The 22036-nt window shown below is 46.9% G+C and overlaps 1 protein-coding gene and 1 long non-coding RNA gene across 3 annotated transcripts in view; one reads left to right on the plus strand and one right to left on the minus strand.

The window, feature by feature from the left end:
• Positions 1-1049: 1049 nt before the first annotated feature.
• Positions 1050-4422, minus strand: LOC115841025 (uncharacterized). Its single transcript, XR_011377568.1, has 3 exons — positions 4283-4422; positions 3753-4039; positions 1050-3190 (listed from the first exon to the last, which is right to left on the minus strand). It is a non-coding gene; the product is annotated as an uncharacterized lncRNA (long non-coding RNA).
• Positions 4423-4552: 130 nt separating this feature from the next.
• SERPINE2 (serpin family E member 2) overlaps positions 4553-22036 on the plus strand; it is a 79958-nt gene continuing 62474 nt past the window's right edge. Inside the window, exon 1 of one of the 2 annotated variants that reach the window (XM_030834501.3) lies at positions 4553-4764. Coding sequence is in view for 1 of the 2 variants with exons in the window: in XM_060301782.2 (XP_060157765.1) it covers positions 5376-5407 (32 nt within the window). In the remaining variant the exon portion in view is untranslated. Of the gene's footprint in view, positions 4765-5264; positions 5408-22036 lie in introns of those variants that run through there. The other variant, XM_060301782.2, reaches the window with a different exon arrangement.

A 22036-nucleotide genomic window follows, 5' to 3' on the forward strand; every position in this document is an offset into this window, starting at 1 on the left:
GAGAGTGTGTGAAGGAGAGGAGACAGCTGAGGGCAGACAATAATATAGCACCCACATACGGGAGGAGAAGGATTTGATGAGGGAAAGACAAAGGCTGGCTAAGGAATTGGAGAAGAGAGAAAACAGGCAAAGGAATTTCAAAAATGGGCAAAACACCAGAGTTATATGCTGCCAAGAGATCAAGGGTGATAAAGAATGATGAAAAACCACTGGGGTTGGCATGGGAAGTTATTAGTAACCTTTGAGAGAGGCGGGGCCGGGTGGAGGAAGAGAGAGAGGGAGGAGACAGTGATGCAGGTAAGAAGCGAGGGCAGAGAGAGTATAAAAGAAAGGGAGGCGGGCTTCCCTGGTGGCGCAGTGGTTGAGAGTCCGCCTGCCGATGCGGGGGACCCGGGTTCGTGCCCCGGTCCGGGAAGATCCCACATGCCGCGGAGCGGCTGGGCCCGTGAGCCACGGCCGCTGAGCCTGCGCGTCCAGAGCCTGTGCTCCTCAACGGGAGAAGCCACAACAGTGAGAGGCCCGGGTACCGCCAAAAAAAAAAAAAAAAATGGGAGGCGGCATCCTTGTTTGGTGGTAAAAGGAAGAAGAGAAGAAGAGCTAGGTCGTTGTTTGAAGGGGTCAGCATCACAGTGAGCCTCAGCACCTAGGGCTTCCCATCTTCTCTGGTCAAATATAAGTAGAAAATAACCCTCAGCCCAGCACTTACTGACGTCTTTTCTCTGAAGCCCTTGGTGAAAAGTAGCGACAAGAGTGGGAAAGTGTGAACTGATGCTCTGGTTGAGTCTGTTTCAGAAGTTACAGAAAGAGGAAACTGGAATTATTTGAAAGCCAACTTGAAAGGGAAATAAAAAGACAAAAAATACCTATTATAAGCTTAAAAAAATAGTTCATACCAATGCAACAGTCCCAGAAACTAATTGTCTAAGTGAACTGTTATAACCAGTCTCCTTTCCCCTGGTTGAAACAACCTTACGAAACAGCATTTGCATCTATAAAGTTGTGTAACAAGTCGTCTTGTGGTGAAATGCATTTTAAATAGGGGTTAGATAGGAGAGGAGCAACTATTATTATCTTATTATAGAAACATCAGTAGCTCTTCCAGACAAAACACCATCACCCATTGGGAGCTAAGGATAGCTTTTACTTAAATACAAGGTCATACTGTTTGGGTGTATGAGGGAGCAGTGGGGGTGGGGTGGGGGGATTTTCATCTTCTTCCAAAGCACTCAAAGCTGGACCTCTTCCAAGAGAGGAAATGAGACTAAATAGATCATTTGTTTTATTCTGTTTGGGCATTTCTTGCGTTTCTCCCAACTGCGGCTTATGGACACAAAGCCAAACTCAGAGACTGGCTGGAGCTGGCTAAACTCCAGGTCACTTAAAAAAAAAAAAAATTAAGGAATAAACCATTTGAAGCTCTATCAGAGGATTAAGGCAAGCCACACAATTGAGGGACAAAATGAAATTCTGCTGTGAATGTGAAGCTGTACAAAAAGAAGCAGGTAGGAGCATTAAACGATTTGGATTTCTCAAACAAGACAGGAGGGAAACGCCAATTGAAAGCACACACCTATGACAAATCCATTTCAACAAGGGTCACACACCCTCTGGTGTCTGAACTGCCGCTTAGGGGCACCAAGTGAGGTAGGAACACAGCTTCTTTGGGGCAGCCCCTAATGATGGGGGTCAAAGTGCCTGGTCACTTGAATGTCGTGGAAAGCTTGGGAGATTGCTTCTGTACCCTCTTGCTGGCATCGGGAAGGCCGGTCAGCAGTCGCCGTGCACATTCTGTAACAAGCATAGTTGGTATTCCCAGCATAGCCCACTGGCAGAATGGGTCTTTGTCTTGAATCACTTCCCTCTGGGAGACACTCAGTGGCAGTCCCATCCAATGTCCAAGGAGAGAGAAAGGCCCATTAGTGGTTAGGCATAGTTTAGCATATTAGTTAACACTGCATCCTGTCTCATTTCAGAACTGACAAGTCATGTACAGTATTGCTCAAAATGTTCCTTCAACAGTACTGGGTAGGGCAGGGAAGTGAACAGTCAGAGGTAAGTCCCAAAGATTTCTGACTGTCTTTTACAGATGAAGAATCTGGACCCTCATTATGCTCTAACTGGGAAAATAAAACATTCTTCCCCTTTAAAAAAAAGTTGTTTCCAATAAAACAAGAGACCAAAACCCTTTAACATAATCTTTGTTCATTTCTGGGCTTCCCTGGTGGCGCAGTGGTTAAGAATCCACCTGCCCATGCAGGGAACATGGGTTCGAGCCCTGGTCCGGGAAGATCCCACATGTCGCAGAGCAACTGAGTCCACGTGCTACAACTACTGAAGCCCATGTGCCCTAGAGCCCGTGCTCCACAACAAGAGAAGCCGCTGCAACGAGAAGGCCGTGCAAGGCAACGAAGAGTAGCCCCCGCTCTCCATAGCTAGAGAAAGCCTGAGCGCAGCAACAAAGACCCAATGCAGCCAAAAATAAATAAATAAAATAAATAAATTTATAAAAATAATATTTGTTCATTTCTTTCAAAATTTTAGAGTAACTTTACTAAAAATTTGAAATAGCAAATAATTACCCAAGGTGTTTGAGACATGAATCAATGTATACATGTTGATATACTGAGTGTGATATTACACAGTAGTCTTGCAAAATGCTACCCTTGGGGCAAACGGGACAAAGCATACAAGGGACCTCTCTGTGTTATTTCCTACACCTGCATGTGAACCTACAATTATCTCAATAAAAATGTTCAATTTTAAAAAGTGATAAAGATAGAAGTGGATGCAGGGAATCGGGCAGGCTTTCATAACCTGGCTTCACCCACTTCTTGGTTCTATAATAGTTTGTTTCTCCACTAGTCCCCTGAATGACTCCCTTCCAGCTGAAAGACGCTGATCCTAGCTTCTCAAACACACCAAGCTCAATCCCACCTCTGGGCTTTCTCCTATAGCTTCTCCCATCCCCACCTCATTCTTCCCAGCTCCAGCTTGCCTTCCCAGATGAGACCAAATGATAACACTGTCCCTGGAGCAGTCCTTACCATGTTAACAGTCACTTGGCACTTGTCCACAAATATTTCTTGAGCAAAGACTATAGGTGGAGTGTTGGCTCCAGGCACCAGGAACCAGGTGAGTTAGAAACCACATTCAACTGGTTTCTCTTCCTTCCTTTCTGGGAGCATACATTCTAATGAGGAAGTGTGGAAAAAACTAGTCAAGAAACAAGTTAAAAAAAAAAATCAAATCATGCTGAGGACCATGAAGAACGTCATGGGTTGGAGAAAGGCGGGTGACTTTAGCTCAAGTGACCAGGAAAGGGTTTCTAGAGAAGGTGACATTTGAGTTGTTGACCTGAAGTAAAAGGAAGCAGTCATCAGGAAGATGGTGGGGAGAAACAAAGCATTTCAGGCAGAGGCAACAACAGGAAAAAGGATTTTTATCCTGCCTGTAACTGAATATGAATACTGGGCATGAGTGTAAAGCAATGAAGTGGGTTTTCTTTTTGTGGACTGTGCTTCCTTTTAATTTTAGGGCCAAAACTCCCATAGCATGTTTCCCTATATGAGAGGCTGTGAATACCCTTCCAAGATTCCAAGTTGCTCTAATGAGTAGATGCAAGCTTAATTCAAGGCTGTGTCTTAGGAGATTTACCATATTTCTTTCTAACAGTCGGGGCCGTGGGCCTGCTGGTGAGGGTTCTGCACTGTCTAAGGGCAACATAAATTATGCCATTAAAGTTGGGTACCTACAAAACTAAGCTGATGCAAAGGCGGGCCGCATGCGGGAGATCTGGGTCATACAGCTGGGAGCAGGACGGTAATTTGCCGCCGGCCTCTGGGGTCTGTGCTTCTCTGCGGCGCACGAGGTCCCATCGGCTGTAGTAACCGGCTGGGAAGGGCCGGATTCCCAGGTCTCTGCGGGGTACCTCACGCTGTCACCGCAACCAGGAATCCAGTTTTCTGGATCCCCTGGTCTGCCTTTTGCCTAAGGCGACCAGCTGCGGCTCCTCTGTTCGCGAGGCCGGGAGAAGTCGGCTCTGGGGCACCCGGCGAAGAGGTTCGAGGGGTGATCTGTCCCTCCCCGGTCGCGACCTGGCACCGTTATCCCCATCACCCGGACCGGTAGGCACGGTCCCGGGGCGTCCCCCTGTTTCTCCCGGGGAGGGGGGCAGCCCAGACGACCAGCCCTGCGTCCCAGGGACGCGCCGCGAGCCCTTGGGTCCCTCCCCCTCCCAAACCTCCCCCCCGCCCCCCCCCCGCCTCCGAGCCCGGCGACCCACGTGCAGCTCAGGCCGGGCTGGTGCCGCAACTCGGGGTCGGCGCGTCTCCCGGCTCTTCTGGGCGCAGCCCCGGGACGGGGACCCGCGGGGGGCGGCCTCGGCGGGACGTCGGCGGGAGCGGGGGCGCCCCGGAGTGCGGGCGCGGGGACGCGGCGGCCGCTGGCACACAAAGGAGGCGGCGGGAAGGCGGGGCGGGGCGGGGCGGGGGCGGGGGCGGCAGGAAGGGGCGGGGGCCGCGCGCGCCGCGATAAAGCCCCCGCCGCCGGGGCCGGGCCGCTGACTCAGTGGGGCTGCCGGGCTGCTCGGGTTGCGAGGCGTGTGCAGGCGTCGCCGCCTCTTTCCTCCGCTGCCCCTCCTCGCCGCCGCCGCCGCCGCCGCCGCCGCTCTTCCTCCTCCGACTCCCCCGCCCCACCGACACCCGGCTCCGGCTCGGGCCGCGCCGCGCTCCGCGGCCGCCACCTGGGGATCCCGAGCGAGGGGCGGTGAGTACGGGCTGCGCTCCCCGCGGCCGATCCCGGGCGCCCGGGGCGGGAGGGGCGCAGCAGGCTCTGCCCGCCGCGCCGGGGACGGTCCCGGGGCTCGGCGCGCCGCCGGCTCCGCGCGGCGATCTTGCGCCGGGCCGGGAGGCTGCGGGGCCAGCGGGGCCGGGCGCGCCGGTGTCGAGGAGGAGGAACTTTCTCAGCCTCCCCCGGCCAGGCTGCCTCGGTCAAAGCTGCGTGCGCGCCCCGCACCCGTGCCCGGCCCGCGGGGAGCCCGAATAGGACCCGGGCGGGGCACGGAGGGGCCGCGCCGGCGGGCCAGGTGTCCGCGCGGCCGGGAGTCCTGGGGCCAGCGTGTCTGCTGCTGCCGCCGGTCCAGCCTAGCGGGCGCCCGTGACCCTGAACCTGGGATACCCAGGTACTCGCGGGCGTCCCCTACCCCGTACTTTGCGTGTGCGCCGCCTGTTCGCGAAAGACAAACGGACTCCTACTTGTTACCGCTGCCTGAGCGGGCTGGGGGTAACCGGTGATTTGGGGGAGAGCCTTTAAATTGGCTTCTGGCAACCGATGTAAGCCCATGGAGCTGATCTTTGCCATTTTCATCGTCTGTAGAAATGGGAATTGCAATGCTGATCAGTGCCTACAGGTAAGGTGAAAGTACTCAGAAATTCTGGGCGGAATTAGGTGTTTAATTTGCCTACAAACTGAGTGCGGAGGGAAGACTTCTATTACATAAGACAGCACTCCACCTTCAGGTATTATGGAAGATGCTATTGAAGGTTTTAGTGTTTTAATGAGCGAAAAATAGTCTTCGTGTGTGTCTCTCTTGAGAAATCTCGAATGCTGCTGTGTCTTGCTTTGACTACTTCGCAGGGAACGCTTTTATATTTATATTATTTATATTTAGCATCAACATAAAAAGCTGTTTGAAGGTTTTGACTTCCTCTTTTGCTCCTCTGAACTGTTCAGGAACAATTTACGTGATAATTTTATGCTTCGGAGATTTTATATCGGAAAGTTGAACACAGATAACTGGGGAAAAAATGTAAGCATTGCTAATTTGTATATCTAAAGCACACTTCAAAAATTGAAGATACTTTCAATGCTGACTGCATATCTAAATCAGTAATTATGTACTGTTTGCAGTATTTCAGCAAAAAATTTTCTTCAGCTGTGCAAATGAAGGTGTTAGCCTAAATCATCGAAGGCTTCTCTCAACCCCAAGTTTTGATACTTTCTTAAAATCATGTTCAAAAATATTGTACAGTGCAGGGCAATTACTGAAGGTCATCAAGATGTCGCCTATCTCTTATTCTTTAAAAACAATGAATCTATGCAGAAAATTTCTGCCTCCCATGAATTCACATAGTAGTGTAATTTGAAAAGGACAGAAATGATTCAATCTCCAGAGGACAGTAATTTTCAGTTCCACATGAGTGATTAAATACTAGTCAGAGATTGTTTGAGGTGGCAGAGTGGGAAATGAGTGCTGACCTAGCCAGGTCCCAGCTACACTTCTCTGTGGCTGTTCTCTGCCAGCTAGTCACTCTCCCACAGCATGGGAGACTTTGGCCCATGGGCTTTCTCTCCTCCCCTAGTCCCACAGTCCATGTAGGGGATGCTTCCGATTCCTGCTTCCTTAACCATCTCGACTCCAGTGACCCCCAACCACTCCAGCTGCTGGGTCCTCTACATCCAAATCTTGCCCTCACCCAGAGACGCTCAGCTTCTGAAATCAGCATCTCAGTGTCTCTGCACCACAGGCTCCTTCCTTCCAGGTTGCAAACTGGTACTCCCATGGCAACTCTTCTTGAACACAAGAGATCTGTTCCTTTCCCTCCTTCCAGTTTGGCAGGTGCCTTTCATGGCCCACTCTAATGAGAAAGTAGGGGTCACCAGTTTGAAGTCTCCCCACGTCCTACCCCATTTCCTTCCTACAGATTTTTCCAGATTTACCCACATCCAAGAAATCTTCTTAAGCATCTGTTGTGTCCAGGCACTTTGCTAGGCCCTGGTGTATGGTAAATGTAGCCGGTCGCTGTTCTCTTGGAACAGTCTTTCCTGTGGCAGCAAACAGACACAAAGAAACCTAACTATGCTCTAATAAAATAAGAATAAGGCAGAATAATAGAAGAGAAATCAAGTTGGGGCAGGGACTTAGAGAAGGTTAGAGAGAAGACTTTCCTGTGGCAGTGCCTCATGTCTCCCAGTGAACTCTTTTCTTTTTTAACAGTGTTTTTAAAATGCCATAACCTCCCTTGTCAATGCACCCCCAGCTCACCTACAGCCACCACCTGTCTCCCAGGCTTCTTAAATGAGTTAACACTTCCCCAGGCTTCCCTTTTTTCTTAACTCTCTGCAAGCTGGCCAGAGACTCCCCAAAGTAGGAGAAGACCCCACAACTCCTGCATGAGTGGTCCTGAGCATGTGTCCTAGACCTCTCTGCAGCATCGGATATGGATCTCTCCTCTTTTTCTGATGGATGCTTTTCTCCTTCCCTAGTTGCCACCTCCTCCTGGTTTGCCTTCTGCCACCCTGGCACCTCCACCACCTCCTGGGGTGACCCAGGGCTCTGTTCTTACCCCTCTTCAGCTTCATGCAGAATGTTTGGGATACCACATTCCCACAGCTTCCACTTTCACCAGTACGAAGTGAGTCCCAGATTGGTACCTGCAGCTAGTTACCTAAAGTCTATGCCCTTTAGGCAGAAAAACCCACAGTAAGTCGAAAACTGATTTTAGTTCTCATCACCCACTCCGTACCTGTTTCAGCCTTGACCAAAATTTATCCTTTTTTTTTTTTTTTTTTTTTTGCTGGTGACTCGGCTGTTTACCAAGGTGCTAAAGCAGGAACCTCCCTCCCAGGGACGCTGGGCTCCTCCAGCAACCGCCTGCCGCCCGCATCCAGTCACCGAGTCCTTCTCGTGCTGTGAAATCCCATAAACCTCTGCTCTAGTCACCATGGCCCTGCCCTGCTTTAGAGCCCAGAAGTGGCAAAATGGTGGCCAGTGTGCCAATTCCAGCTGGCAGATGTGTTGCTGGCTTGAACACAAGTATACAAAAATCGTGTGAATATTTGGAAATGTTACGATATCACTTGGATTTATAGCTCCTCTTAAAAACCAGGAGGCCTGGAACAGGAGGCCTACGTTCCCACGTGGCAGCGCTTGGCTGGCACGGAGCTTCCAGTGCCTGGCCATGCTGGAGGCTGCTTGCTTTCCGCTTCCTCTTGCACCCGTGGTCCCCATTTACAGCAGCTTCCTAGCTCCCGTGGGCTTCCAACCATAGGCTGGGGGACCGTCAACAGCCCAGGAATGCTGAGTGGCTGACTGCACCGTTTCCTGCCTGGTCTGTTGCACTAGCTTTGCACCCCTTTCAAACCATCATCCACATTGCTTCTGGGGCTACTTACCTCAGGGCCCTCAAATCCGAATCTGCTTGTGTCCCTCCTGATAAAAACTCAGTGCCTCCCTCATGCCTTGGGGACAGACCCCGACTCTGAAGGAGTAGCTGTGTTGCGTCACAAGCTAGGTATCTCAGATAGAAAGGTGAGCTTTCTATTGACTTTTTAAGGTGATGTACCTGCATTTCTCAAAATGCTTTTGAACCTCTATAAGGAGGGTCGCTAATATGTAATTCCAGTGTTTTCTCACCCTTACTGAGATGCAGTCTCTGCTGTTTATAAACCGTTTCCACAGGCCTCACCACCTTCCCACTGCCTCATAACCACTCTGGAAGGAGACGGGGCAGGGTTGATTCCACATCCCAAGGCACGGGCTGCCCCAGAAGACCTCAGCCCTTGGAACATGGCGGAGCCCATTTCACATGGTGCCCAGAGTCATACAGTATGTCCCCAAGGTCACTCAGCTGCCTTTGGGCAGTCCTGTCCCAGAAGTCCTCAGCCCTCAGCCAGGGAACTTTCCACAGTGCCCTGCCCTGCTCTCCTCCCTAGCAACTCCCCAGACTGCCGGCCATTTGTAATGACAGAGTCCAAGCTTTCTTCAACCCTTTCCCACCTCCCTGCCTTGTACCCTCCCGCAAACTTTGTTCTCTTGCAAAACTGAACTCCCTGCAGACTCCTCACACCATGGCGGTGCCCTTACTCCCCGCCTTGGCTCCTATGGGACCTCTGCCTGGAATTCTCTTTCTCCATCTTCTGCATTCATTGTCTGGCCAACTTCCCCTTTTTCAAGACTCATGTCTAGTATCACCTGTTCAAAAAAGTCTTTCCTGAAGACCAGTGTCTCCCAGTCCCCTGTGGCACACGTGTGGTGTGTGCACACACATGTACATCCTACCAAGTGGATGCCTCTCTGACGGCGGTTACTGTGTCATAGCAACATACTCTACCCACCAGATTCTTAGTGCCGTGAAGTCGTGCCTGTGTTCTGGTTTCATTCGTACCAGCAGTGGTGCGTGACCCAAAGGCATTTAATGGCTGTTGAACTAAACCATATTCATATTTTTCATAAGTTTGCTGCACACTTTATGAAAGAGAGCTTGTCTTTGGGGCTTAAAGAGGAGCTCTCCTCCCAGACCTCTACCCCTGGTGCCGGATACTTCTGCATTTAATATATATCTTCACATTAAAAAAAAAATCTTTGATCAACCATGTCTTCTAAAAGACAGAACATTACCTAGAAAAAAGCAGAAGTCTAATACAGAAGTGCTTCTGTGTCTGTGTTCACTTCAGTTACCCTCATCCGAACCCTCTTTGGCTTCATTCTGTCTTCCTTGAAGTCCACTGGCTGTACTTCGTATTTCACAGTTTATACAAGGTAGGAGAATACCTTCTTGTTTATTTCCATTAACCTTCTCGGTGAGGGTGATACATGCCCTCTTGCTGACCCTTGTTTTTCGTTTTGTTTTGTTTTTCAATTTTTACCAGGGCAGTTTTTTGGCTGTCTTAAGCCGGGTTTGGTGGAAAGAGCCCTGGGTTGGGAGAGGGTCTGGGCTATGCCACAAACGATTTACATAGTTGACTGTCTAGAACTTAATTTCCTTGCCTATACAATGGGTGTGTTGAAATAGTGATCTCAAAGCTGCCTTATTTAAAGAAACAATTTAACTTCTTGGCTAATTTTCCTTTCTGACCCAGCTTTCTCATAAATATCAGGCCTAGGGGAAATTTTTTCTTAAATGCATTGTTTTATGTTTATCTACATGAAATTCTTCTCTTTCATTTTCCTTCTCTTTTAAACCTAAGAAACATATATTCAGTTTGCTTCTTCAGGACTTAGAAATAGCATTGAGGCCCAACATGAAGATTTATTTAGTTTGTATTCCCACTTGGAGGCATTTATAAAAATGTTAAATAGATTGGGTCCCATATACTTGGATCTTCTTTGCAAACCACTGTTTCCAACCATAAATGTGCCCGTCTTCTCTTTCCAAAACCATCTTTCCTCATGAGTAGATTGCACGCCTGATCTAAAAATCAATATTGGGTTTTAAAAAAATACCCTTAGGTATGAAATGGAGTGAAATGCAATAAACTACATCTTTAGGTTATTTCTTTTCTATAAGTTCACAGTTTGTCTAAGAACACTGAAAGACTAGGCCAATTTTATTTCTCTTTTGAGAAATGCTACCTTTCACCCAATGGGACAAGTCAATTTACACAGTAAATGATTCTCCCCTTATTCTGCTGTTAGATTTCTAGGTCTGGATGGAAGCCCAGCCCAGAGAAGTTGGCGTTCCTTCTGCGACTCTTTTTGTGCATGGGGATGGCCACGGAGCCTAAGCAATCCTCTATTTGTAATTCCATTCATGCATCTGGACAAACATTTCATCTCCACTTCACCCTTGAATTCCTTCAAAGGTTGGGGTGGACACCCTAATCCAAGATCAGATGAGGAATACCCCATGCTCCTGCTTCAGTCTGACCTCAGACTTTGCCCTTTGTCTCAGAAGATAATTGGAGAATTGGAATCCACTGTGCCTTTCTATTTTTATCAGTTAATTCTTGGGAGAAAGATAATGTGGAGGGGTCTTAATATAAAACAGAAAAACTCTGATGAAAAGGCAGAAAGGATTTCTTCTAGTGACTGCAAATCTTGGTGAATGTACTTTGTTTCGTTTTTGTGATGCCTTCCCGCACCTTGCAGCAGTGAGAAGTCCGGTAACCTGGGGAATTTCTAAGAACATACTAAAAACAGCATCAGTACTTTCTCCCCCTTCCCTTCCCCGCTCCATTTAGTGCCAACTAATACAGCTATAGAAAAATTAACTACTTGTTTTGGGCCTAAGTTTTTATGGACCAAATCTTGAAAGTGGGTGTGGGTATGCGGGAGAGTTTAACCCCAAATACGAAGCCCACTGGAAAATGTATGTGGTGACTGCAAATGAAAATAGATTTTTCTTTCTTTCTTTTGAGAAAATGCTATATAGATAATGGCAGTGTTCGCATCCTCTACTAAAGAGGTTTTTTCTTTTTTTAACTGGGGAATCCACTTAGGAAGAAATTATTTTTATTGAGGATTTGGTCATTGATTGGATTATATGAGCTTTAACTACCGTCTTATCTTTTGGTTATAAGGGCAGAAACCCCAATCAAAATAACTGACTCAGAAACACGGAGAGCATGGGGGGAACTACTGGCTTATGCTGCCGCGCCCGAGCCATGGCGGAGGTGCTTTGGCCTTGGAGGTGACTGGAACTAGAGACTCAGGGCCTTGGGCCTCTTTTCTCTCCCTCCATGTCTCTTGTCTCCGGACCATGACATGACTGCAGGCACCTTCAGGCTTATCTCCCTACAGCCTTAGGATCAAAGAGGAAAGATGAGCTTTCTGTCAGTTCCAGTGGGAAAAATCGTATGGAGGCGCTCTGATTGGCTCAGGTTGGGTCATGTGTCTTTCCCTGGACCAATGGCTGTGGTCAGGGGAATGGGATGCTATGACTGGCCAGATTCTGAGTCACAGGTTCAAGCAGTCAGGGGAGGAGGGAGTACTGAGAGGGTGTGCTGGACAGGCAAGTTAGCTCAACTGTCATTAGTATTTGTTTGCAGTTGACAGAGGCACTGTGCTATCTCCTCCAGCCTCATGTTTGCTTGTTGGACAGATACTAATATTCCCACTCGGACAGTTGTGAAGAAGAATGTGGAGCTGCCCAGGTGTCCATGGTTATTCATACAACCTGTACGTGTCAATGCCAGAGCCTGCACCCAGGTCTGTAAATTTGTGCGCTGTGAGCTGGTACCATGAGCTGTCAGAGATTTATAACCTCTCGAAAGGAAATTCCTGTCAAACAACGGGCCTCCTTTCAAGAGACCAGCTTCTCACTTTGCTGTATGATCTGCTTCAGTAAGACAACCAAAACAGAGATGGAAACAGACTAATATTTGTGTGTTATGATTGAAGTAATGTTTTTATGCCTTTTGGCCCCTGGGCCCAGTTGTTCCTTAGATACTTGTTTTTTTCCTGGGACTCAGATGCTAAAATTAGTACTGACCTTTGGATTGAAAAGGTAGAGTACATATACCCAGAGTCCAGGGGAATAACTTAGGCTGAGCTGGATAAAACTCAACCGAAGAACAAGTGTGACATGATTTTTAAAAGATGTCTAATTGAACTCCACAAATGTGTGGAGACTTAGCATAAAACATGGAGGTTTAACTTTTCTTTTTATTGTTTTTTTAATTTGTTATTTTTTGCGGTATGCGAGCCTCTCTCTGTTGTGGCCTCTCCCGTTGCGGAGCACAGGCTCCGGACGCGCAGGCTCAGCGGCCATGGCTCATGGGCCCAGACGCTCCGCAGCATGTGGGATCCTCCCAGACCGGGGCACGAACTCATGTCCCCTGCATCGGCAGGTGGACTCTCAACCACTGCACCACTAGGGAAGCCCCTATAGTTTTTTTTACATTTAACTTTATTTCAAAGTTTGTCACATCAAATGGTACGTGCTCTCTTCCTCCCCCTCTTCCTTAGTCTAGTGTAGTAATTAAGAGTATGGAGGATGTAGAGACCGACGGGCTTTGGCCTGAATCTAGATTATATCGGTTACTAGTTGGAGGCCAGAAGGCCATAGCCAATTGCCTAGACTTCTCCAAGCCTCAGTTTCATCATCTGTGAGTTGGGCATGAAGGTAACCACATCTTAAGTGTTGTGAGGGTGCCGTGGAGAGTATGCTTTAGGTGCTGAGCACAGGGTCTAGAATGGAGCTGACTTCCAGGGCACGAGGTGGCAGTGGGGTTCCAGGCAAACATTTAACTCCTCTGGGACTGGTGTTTTCATTGCGCCTTTGACCTGAAGAATGAGTGGTTTGCTCTCTGTGTTTGCATACCTAGTTGCCAGACCCCTTTTCTGTAAAACTCTCAGTGGGTAGCACTCCCAGGGATCAGCTGGTCATCTGTCCTTTCCACAGGCTTCCAGCTCCTCCAGTACTGGCCATGGAGCAAAGGATGGCTGATGCCAGAAGTAAACTCCCTTTTACTCCACCTTATGAGGAAATGTAAGCAGCAGTGTTACCAGAAGTTCCTTCTAGAGGCACGTTGCAGGCTAGCCCTGTCAGGCTGGGCGCTATGTTTGTTTGTTTTGTTTTTTTGTTAGTTATGAAGAATGAATAAATTGTCTGTGCAGTAGGAAAAATAATCTATTTAGGTTTTTGCAGATGTAGGATCCAGAGTCTTCTCTTTTTGTTCTCATTTTTCCGATTGAGAAAAAGTCATTCTACTGTATCCAGTGATGTCCATATACCTAGAAATAACCATTTTAACCACACACTGAATGTATTTAAAACACATTTAATTATTCCTTCAATATACAAAAGAGTTCTATGAATGTTGGATTAACCACTGCCAACATCGTTAGATAGGAAATGTATTTTCTGCTGCCATTAGTATGATTTTTTTAGGATTTTACTGGCAGATATCCATATGGGACTTCATACAGCACTCAGTGTATGCCCACACGTGAATTATTGCTCAGACAATGGGATGGGAGATGCCAGGGAGATTCTATGTGATGGCTTAATTATAAAGAGAGTTTTCTTTCTAAAGGTGTGGATTTTCCTTTTGAAATTAATTTACTTGATAGACTCATATCATCTCTTGCCAAACCTGTGTTCATTTCTAGCAACTTGGAGGATCGGCCAGAGATGCCCAAGTATCCGTAGTGCACCTGTTCTTGCGCAGCAAGGTGGTAAATCATGACTGTCAAAGTGCTAATCATACTAATGTGAATTAATTCAGCAATTACTGAAAACAGAGTTGTTCCATGCCTGTGTATCACTTATTGGTGTCAAATTTCTTTGAGAACAATATATTTTTTATGTATACAATGGCAAAAATGTGCTTTTCTCTTACTCTCTACCGTGTGTTCTAGTTATGTGTGTGTCTTATCCACCCCACTAGGAAACCGCAAGGACTTTGTGGTCTCTCTTACTCCTCTGGGCTCCCTTCACAGTATCTGACACAGAGGAGCCCAAAAGACGCTTGAAAGGGGAGAATGAAGCGCAAGATCACTGGATCATCAGGGTGTCAAGGGCTGTGAGGCACGTTTTATACATGATCTTGTTGAATCTAAACAGCCCTTGTAAGGTAGAAATTAGTCCTAGTTTACAGGTGAGAAAACTGAGATTCAGGTGTGTGGAGTACCGTTCTGAGATTCCCACCCATGGGGATGTTCTCTCCAGGGCTGGATGTCTTGCAGAGGAGAGTTTTGATTCTGAAACATTTTTTTCAGGGAATGACTGAGGCCAAACAGTGGTGATGGAGCAGGAGTGCAGGGAACCACAGACCATTGCTGGATGGAGAATGACTTGGGGAGTCAGATGGACCTGGGTTTAAATGACTATTCTATGCTTAGTAGTTTTGTGTCTGCAAAATACTACCCGCCCCCAATGTGCTCCATTTCCAAAGCTAGAGAATGGAGGTGTTGAGGATGCAGCTTCCTTGCAGAGAGAGATAGTATTGTTCCTGTCTTACACACAGGGAAATAGGAAGTATCATGAATTAGGTCACTTGACAAGCCTGAGGTCACTCTGTAGATGAGGAACTCAGAGGCTCCATGAGGGTCAGGAACATGGGCAAGTGATGGACTGTGTCCAGGTCTCAATTTCCTCCCATGTGAATTGAGGGCTTTGATGCCTGGCTTGCCAGGAGCCCGAGAGTGTCAGCCATGCTGATGCGAAAGCCCTTTACACATAGGAGTTTCTTAAATGTCAGTCACTGGGTCAGGGCTATGACTTAGGTCACTTGGCAAGGTCAGGGCTGTGGCTGAGTGAGGATTCACCTCTCTGTTCCTATCACTTGTCACCTCTCCAGACGCAAGTCTAGGTACAGTTTGGTAACAGACCGCCATGACCTGTCACTCACCCCTGGTTAGCCCCCAGAGTACCCCCACTGACCTGGGGACTGTTACCACTCATTCCTTAGGGCCACTGGCTGGTTCATGTCTCCCTTTCTCTTTGTTGTTCACACCCATGTTCTCAAAGAGGATTATTCCCCGAGAGAAAAAGGGTTTCCCAACGCTTACTCTTGATGAATCTGCCCCACACAGGACTTCAAAGGAGCACGAGGTGGCAGATCTGGTGTATTTGGGTGGCATGCAGTGTGAGAGCTACTTTTTGAGCGCTTACTCGGTGATAGGTGCTCTGCGAGACAAGAAGTAGCCACAAAATAGGTTGACCTTTGAGGATCTTCCCTATGTAGGTAGAAAAGGCATATCCATGAGACTTTAGCAATTGAAGATAGTCTAGAACAGCGGTACACCGTAGTGGGGTGGCAGCAGGGGCATTCGGGGGAAGCACTGTCTGTAGAGGATTTAAATGTAATAGTGAAGTTACCTCAGGCTTGGTTTGCTTTTTATTATCACTGTGTGCCATGGTGATAAACTATTTCTCCCCTGGACCAGACCATCACCCTGCCCCTCACTACTGTTCTGGGTCACTTATCCACTGCTGTGTAATGAGTGCCATGGATGAGATGCTCAGGATGTCCCACTGGACTGGTCGGTGTGTGCTGAGTTGTTGGTGTGAAGGGACTCTAGGAGCGCCGTGTGTGGCCTTGGTGACCGGAGCGGCCACTGGTGCCAGCCCAAAGCCACGGCCGTGCACTGCCTCCCTAAATCCACTTGGCAGCCCTGAAAGGCTGGAGGCCCGAGGTCGTTCTATGGATGAGGGACCCGGAGCCTCCGTGAGGGTCAGGAATGCAGGCAAGTGATGGACGGTGTCCAGTTCTCGATTTCCTCCCGCGTGAAATGAGCGCTGTGATGCCCACTTTCTAGGAGCCTGGGAAGCTCAGCCGTGCTGATGCTAAAGCCCTTTACACACGGGCGCTTCTTAAATGTCGGTCGCTACTAATCACGTGTGTTCGTGTTCACGCGCAGGGGTGTGTGTGTGTGTGTGTGTGTGTGTGTGTGTGTGTGTGTGTGTGTAGAGGTAAGTCTGTGCACAATGTGAAGCGTTGGCTCGTAGCTAATAAGCACAAATGTCCAGACATTACCCTCGGGGGTAATGCAGTCCTTTCTTTTTCTTTCATGTTACTCTCCATGAAAACCATTTTGATCTAAATTGTGTAGAATTGCTATTTACTGATTTGTATCAATAATAATGAATTGACCGGTTAGTCTCTCATGTGGTCTCTATGACTAAAGATGTGGAGATAACTTCTCCATGGGGGAGAAATCAGATCTCATAAAAAATATGACAGTTTTAGTGCACAGCTTTGGAAAGTGTGAAACATTACTTGCATGGAATTTCTACTTTCATTAAATACTCAAGACTACAAGACACGGAGTGTCCAGAGCTGCAGTAAGGCCCGCTCTCTTCCGAGTCAGGCACGCACACTGAATTGGTGCCTGAGAGATGCCTTAATGAGTCACTGAAAAGCACTAAAATGGTGGAGTTTTGTCTGTGAAAATGAGAGTGTCCTAGTTTAAAAACCGTGTACATGAATATGAAGTGAAAAATTTATCTGAAATTGTCCCTCAGAGAAAGAGAGATTTGCTCTATATTAGGGTCCTTACAAAATCTTCCATTTTACAAAGATCCTGATATGTTTTTGGTCAGCGTTCACCAAAAGCACTGGATGGACGAGACTCATGAGAACACGTGGGGAAGGCGTATTAGCCTGAAATCCCCTGTGTCAATTCTTACTGTGAATGCTTTTAGCGACTGCATGATGAAAAAGGGTTTTTTAAAAAAAGGCAGAGAAGATGGCAGAAGAATAAGTGGAGATCACCTTCCTCCCCACAAATACATCAGAAATACATCTACACGTGGAACTGCTCCTATAGAACACCTACTGAACGCTGGCAGAAGATCTCAGACCTCCCAAAAGGCAAGAAACTCCCTACGTACCTGGGTAGGGCAAAAGAAAAAAGAATAAACAGAGAAAAGAATACGGACGGGTCCTGCGCCAGTGGGAGGGAGCTGTGAAGGAGGAAAGGTTTCCACACACTAGGAAGCCCTTTCGCGGGCGGAGACTGCGGGTGGCGGAGAGGGAAAGCTTGGGAGCCGCGGAGGAGAGCGCAGCCACAGGGGTGCGGAGGGCAAGGCGGAGAGATTCCCGCACGGAGGATCGGTGCCGACCGGCACTCACCAGCCCGAGAGGCTTGTCTGCTCACCCGCCAGGGCGGGCAGGGCTGGGAGCTGAGGCTCGGGCTCGGGGCGGAGCACAGGGAGAGGACTGGGGTTGGCGGCGTCAACACAGCCTGAAGGGGTTAGTGCGCCACGGCTAGCCGGGAAGGAGTCTGGGAAAAGTCTGGAGGTGCCGAAGAGGCAAGAAACATTTTCTTGCCTCTTTGTTTCTTGGTGCGCGAGGAGAGGGGATTCAGACTGCCGCTTAAAGGAGCTCCAGAGACGGACGCGACCCACGACCATCAGCGCAGACCCCAGACACGGGCATGAGACGCTAAGGCTGCTGCTGCTGCCACCAAGAAGCCTGTGTGCGAGCACAGGTCACTATCCACACCCCTCTACTGGGGAGCCTGTGCAGCCCGCCACTGCCAGGGTCCCAGGATCCAGGGACAACTTCCCCGGGAGAACGCACGGTGCGCCTCAGGCTGGTGCAATGTCACGCCAGCCTCTGCCACCGCAGGCCCGCCCCGCACTCTGTGCCCCTCCCTCCCCCCGGCCTGAGTGAACCAGAGCCCCCGAAGCAGCTGCTCCTTTAACCCCGTCCTGTCTGAGCGAAGAACAGACGCCCTCAGGCAACCTACACGCAGATGCGGGGCCAAATCCAAAGCTGAGCCCCTGGGAGCTGTGAGAACAAAGAAGAGAAAGGGTAATCTCTCCCAGCAGCCTCAGAAGCAGCGGATTAAATCTCCACAATCAACTTGATGTACCTGCATCTGTGGAATACCTGAATAGACAACGAATCATCCCAAATTGAGGAGGTGGACTTTGGGAGCAACTATATATATTTTTTTCCCTTTTTCTCTTTTTGTGAGTGTGTATGTGTATGCTTCTGTGTGTGATTTTGTCTGTATAGCTTTGCTTTTACCATTTGTCCTAGGGTTCTGTCTGTCCGTTATTTTTGTTTGTTTGTTTTGTTTTGTTTTGGTATAGTTTTTAGCGCTTGTTATTGGCGGGTTTGTCTTTTGGTTTGGTTGCTCTCTTCCTTTCCTTTTTTTAAATTACTTTTTAAATTTTTAACAATTTTTTTTTACTTTAATAACTTTATTTTATTTTATTTTTTCTTTCTTTCTTTCTTTCTTTCTTTTCTCCCTTTTATTCTGAGCCGTGTGGATGACAGGGTCTTGGTGTTCTTACTGGACATCAGGCCTCTGCCTCTGAGGTGGAAGAGCCTAGTTCAGTACATTGGTCGACCACAGACCTCCCAGCTCCATGTAATATGAAATGGTGTAAATCTCCCAGAGATCTCCATCTCAATGCCAAGACCCAGCTCCACTCAACTACCAGCAAGCTACAGTGCTGGACACCCTATGCCAAACAACTGGGAAGACAGGAACACAACCCCACCCATTAGCAGAGAGGCTGCCTAAAATCATAATAAGGCCACAGACACCCGAAAACACACCACCAGACGTGGACCTGCCCACCAGAAAGACAAGATCCAGCCTCATCCACCAGAACACAGGCACTAGTCCCCTCCACCAGGAAGCCTACACAACCCACTAAACCAACCTTAGCCACTGGGGGCAGACACCTAAAACAACGGGAACTACGAATCTGCAGCCTGCAAAAAGGAGACCCCAAACACAGTAAGATAAGCCAAATGAGAAGACACAGAAGCACAGCAGATGAAGGAGCAAGGTAAAAACCCACCAGACCTAACAAATGAAGAGGAAATAGGCAGTCTACCTGAAAAAGATTTCAAAATAATGATAGTAAAGATGATCCAAAATCTTGGAAATAGAATGGAGAAAATACAAGAAACGTTAAACTAGGACCTAGGAGAACTAAAGAGCAAAGAAACAATGATGAACAACACAATAAATGAAATTAAAAATTCTCTAGAAGGACTCAATAGCAGAATAACGGAGGGAGAAGAACAGATAAGTGACCTGGAAGATAAAATAATGGAAATAACTACCGTAGAGCAGAATAAAGAAAAAAGAATGAAAAGAATTGAGGACAGTCTCAGAAACCTCTGGGACAATATTAAACGCACCAACCTTAGAATTATAGGGGTCCCAGAAGCAGAAGAGAAAAAAAAAGGGACTGAGAAAATATTAGAAGATATTATAGTTGAAAACTTCCCTAATATGGGAAAGGAAATAGTTAATCAAGTCCAGGAAGTGCAGAGAGCCCCATACAGGATAAATCCAAGGAGAAACACGCTAAGGCACATATTAATCAAACTATCAAAAATTAAATACAAAGAAAAAATATTAAAAACAGCAAGGGAGAAATAACATACAACAGAATCCCCATTAGGTTAACAGCTGATCTTTCAGCAGAAACTCTGCAAGCCAGAAGGGAGTGGCAAGACATATTTGAAGTGATGAAAGGGAAAAACCTACAACCAAGATTACTCTACCCAGCAAGGATCTCATTCAAATTCGATAGACAAATTAAAACCTTTACAGACAAGCAAAAGCTAAGAGAATTCAGCACCACCAAACCAGTTTTACAACAAATGCTAAAGGAACTTCTCTAGGCAGAAAACACAAGAGAAGAAAAAGACCTATGATAACAAACCGAAAACAATTAAGAAAATGGTACTTTGAACATACACATCGATAATTACCTTAAATGTAAATGGATTAAATGCTGCAACCAAAAGACATAGACTGGCTGAATGGATACAAAAACAAAACCCATATGTATGCTATCTACAAGAGACCCACTGCAGACCTAGGGACACATACAGACTGAAAATGAATGGATGGAAAAAGATATTCCATGCAAATGGAAATCAAAAGAACGCTGGAGGGCTTCCCTGGTGGCGCAGTGGTTGAGAGTCCACCTGCCAATGCAGGGGACATGGGTTCGTGCCCTGGTCCAGGAAGATCCCACATGCTGTGGAGCAGCTAGGCCCATGAGCCATGGCTGCTGAGCCTGCGCATCTGGAGCCTGTGCTCCACAACGGGAGAGGCCACAAGAGTGAGAGGCCCGCGTACCTCAAAGAAAAAAAAAAAAGAAAGCTGGAGTAGCAATACTCATATCAGACAAAGTAGACTTAAAAACAAAGACTATTACAGGAACCAAAGAAGGGCAGTATATAATGATAAAGGGATCAAATTCAAGAAGAAGATATAACAATTGTAAATATTTATGCACCCAACATAGGAGCACCTCAATACATATGGCAAATGCTAACAGCCATAAGAGGGGAAATCGACAGTAAAACAATCATACTAGGGGACTTTAACACCCCACTTTCACCAATGGACAGATCATCCAAAATGAAAATAAATAAGGAAACACAAGCTTTAAATGATACATTATACAAGATGGACTTAATTGATATTTATAGGACATTCCATCCAAAAACAACAGAATACACTTTCTTCTCAAGTGCTCATGGAACATTCTCCAGGATAGATCATATCTTGGGTCACAAATCAAGCCTTAGTAAATTTAAGAAAATTGAAATTGTATCAAGTATCTTTTCTGACCACAACAGTATGACACTGGATATAAATTACAGGGAAAAAAACTGTAAAAAATACAAACACATGGAGGCTAAACAGTACACTACTTAATAACCAAGAGATCACTGAAGAAATCAAAGAGGAAATCTAAAAATACCTAGAAACAAATGACAGTGAAAACACGATGACCCAAAACCTATGGAATGCAGCAAAAGCAGTTCTAAGAGGGAAGTTTATAGCAACACAACCCTACATTAAGAAACAAGAAACAGGCTTCCCTGGTGGCGCAGTGGTTGAGAGTCCACCTGCCGTTGCAGGGGACACGGGTTTGTGCTCTGCAATGGGAGAGGCCACAACAGTGAGAGGCCTGCGTACCCCCCCCCCAAAAAAGAAACAAGAAACATCTCAAACAACCTAACCTTACACCCAAAGCAATTAGAGAAAGAAGAACAAAAAAACCCCAAAGTTAGCAAAATGAAAGAAATAATAAAGATCAGATCAGAAATAAATGAAAAAGGAATGAAGGAAACAATAGCAAAGATCAATAAAACTAAAAGCTGGTTTTTTGAGAAGATAAACAAAATTGATAAACCATTAGCCAGACTCATCAAGAAAAAAAGAGAGAAGACTCAAATCAGTAGAATTAGAAATGAAAAAGAAGTAACAACTGACACTGCAGAAATACGAAGGATCATGAGAGATTACTAGAAGCAACTATATGCCAATAAAATGGACAACCTTGAAGAAATGGACAAATTCTTAGAAAAGCACAACCTTCTGAGACTGAACCAGGAAGAAATAGAAAATATAAACAGACCAATCACAAGCACTGAAATGGAAACTGTGATTAAAAACCTTCCAACAAACAAAAGCCCAGGACCAGATGGCTTCACAGGAGAATTCTATCAAACATTTAGAACAGAGCTAACACCTATCCTTCTCAAACTCTTCCAAAATATAGCAGAGGACTGTAGCCTGTGCTATAGATGGGAGTGACTGTATGACTGAAATGCAGACTGCATGACTGAAACACTCCCAAACTCATTCTATGAGGCCACCATAACCCTGATACCAAAAAGAGACAAAGATGTCACAAAGAAAGAAAACTACAGGCCAATATCACTGATGAACATAGATGCAAAAATCCTCAAAAAAATACTAGCAAACAGAATCCAACAGCACATTAAAAGGATCATGCGCCATGATCAAGTGGGGTTTATCCCAGGAATGCAAGGATTCTTCAATATACGCAAATCAATCAATGTAATACACCATATT

This window comes from Globicephala melas, chromosome 7, assembly GCF_963455315.2.
Source record: "Globicephala melas chromosome 7, mGloMel1.2, whole genome shotgun sequence".
NCBI lineage: Eukaryota > Metazoa > Chordata > Mammalia > Artiodactyla > Delphinidae > Globicephala > Globicephala melas.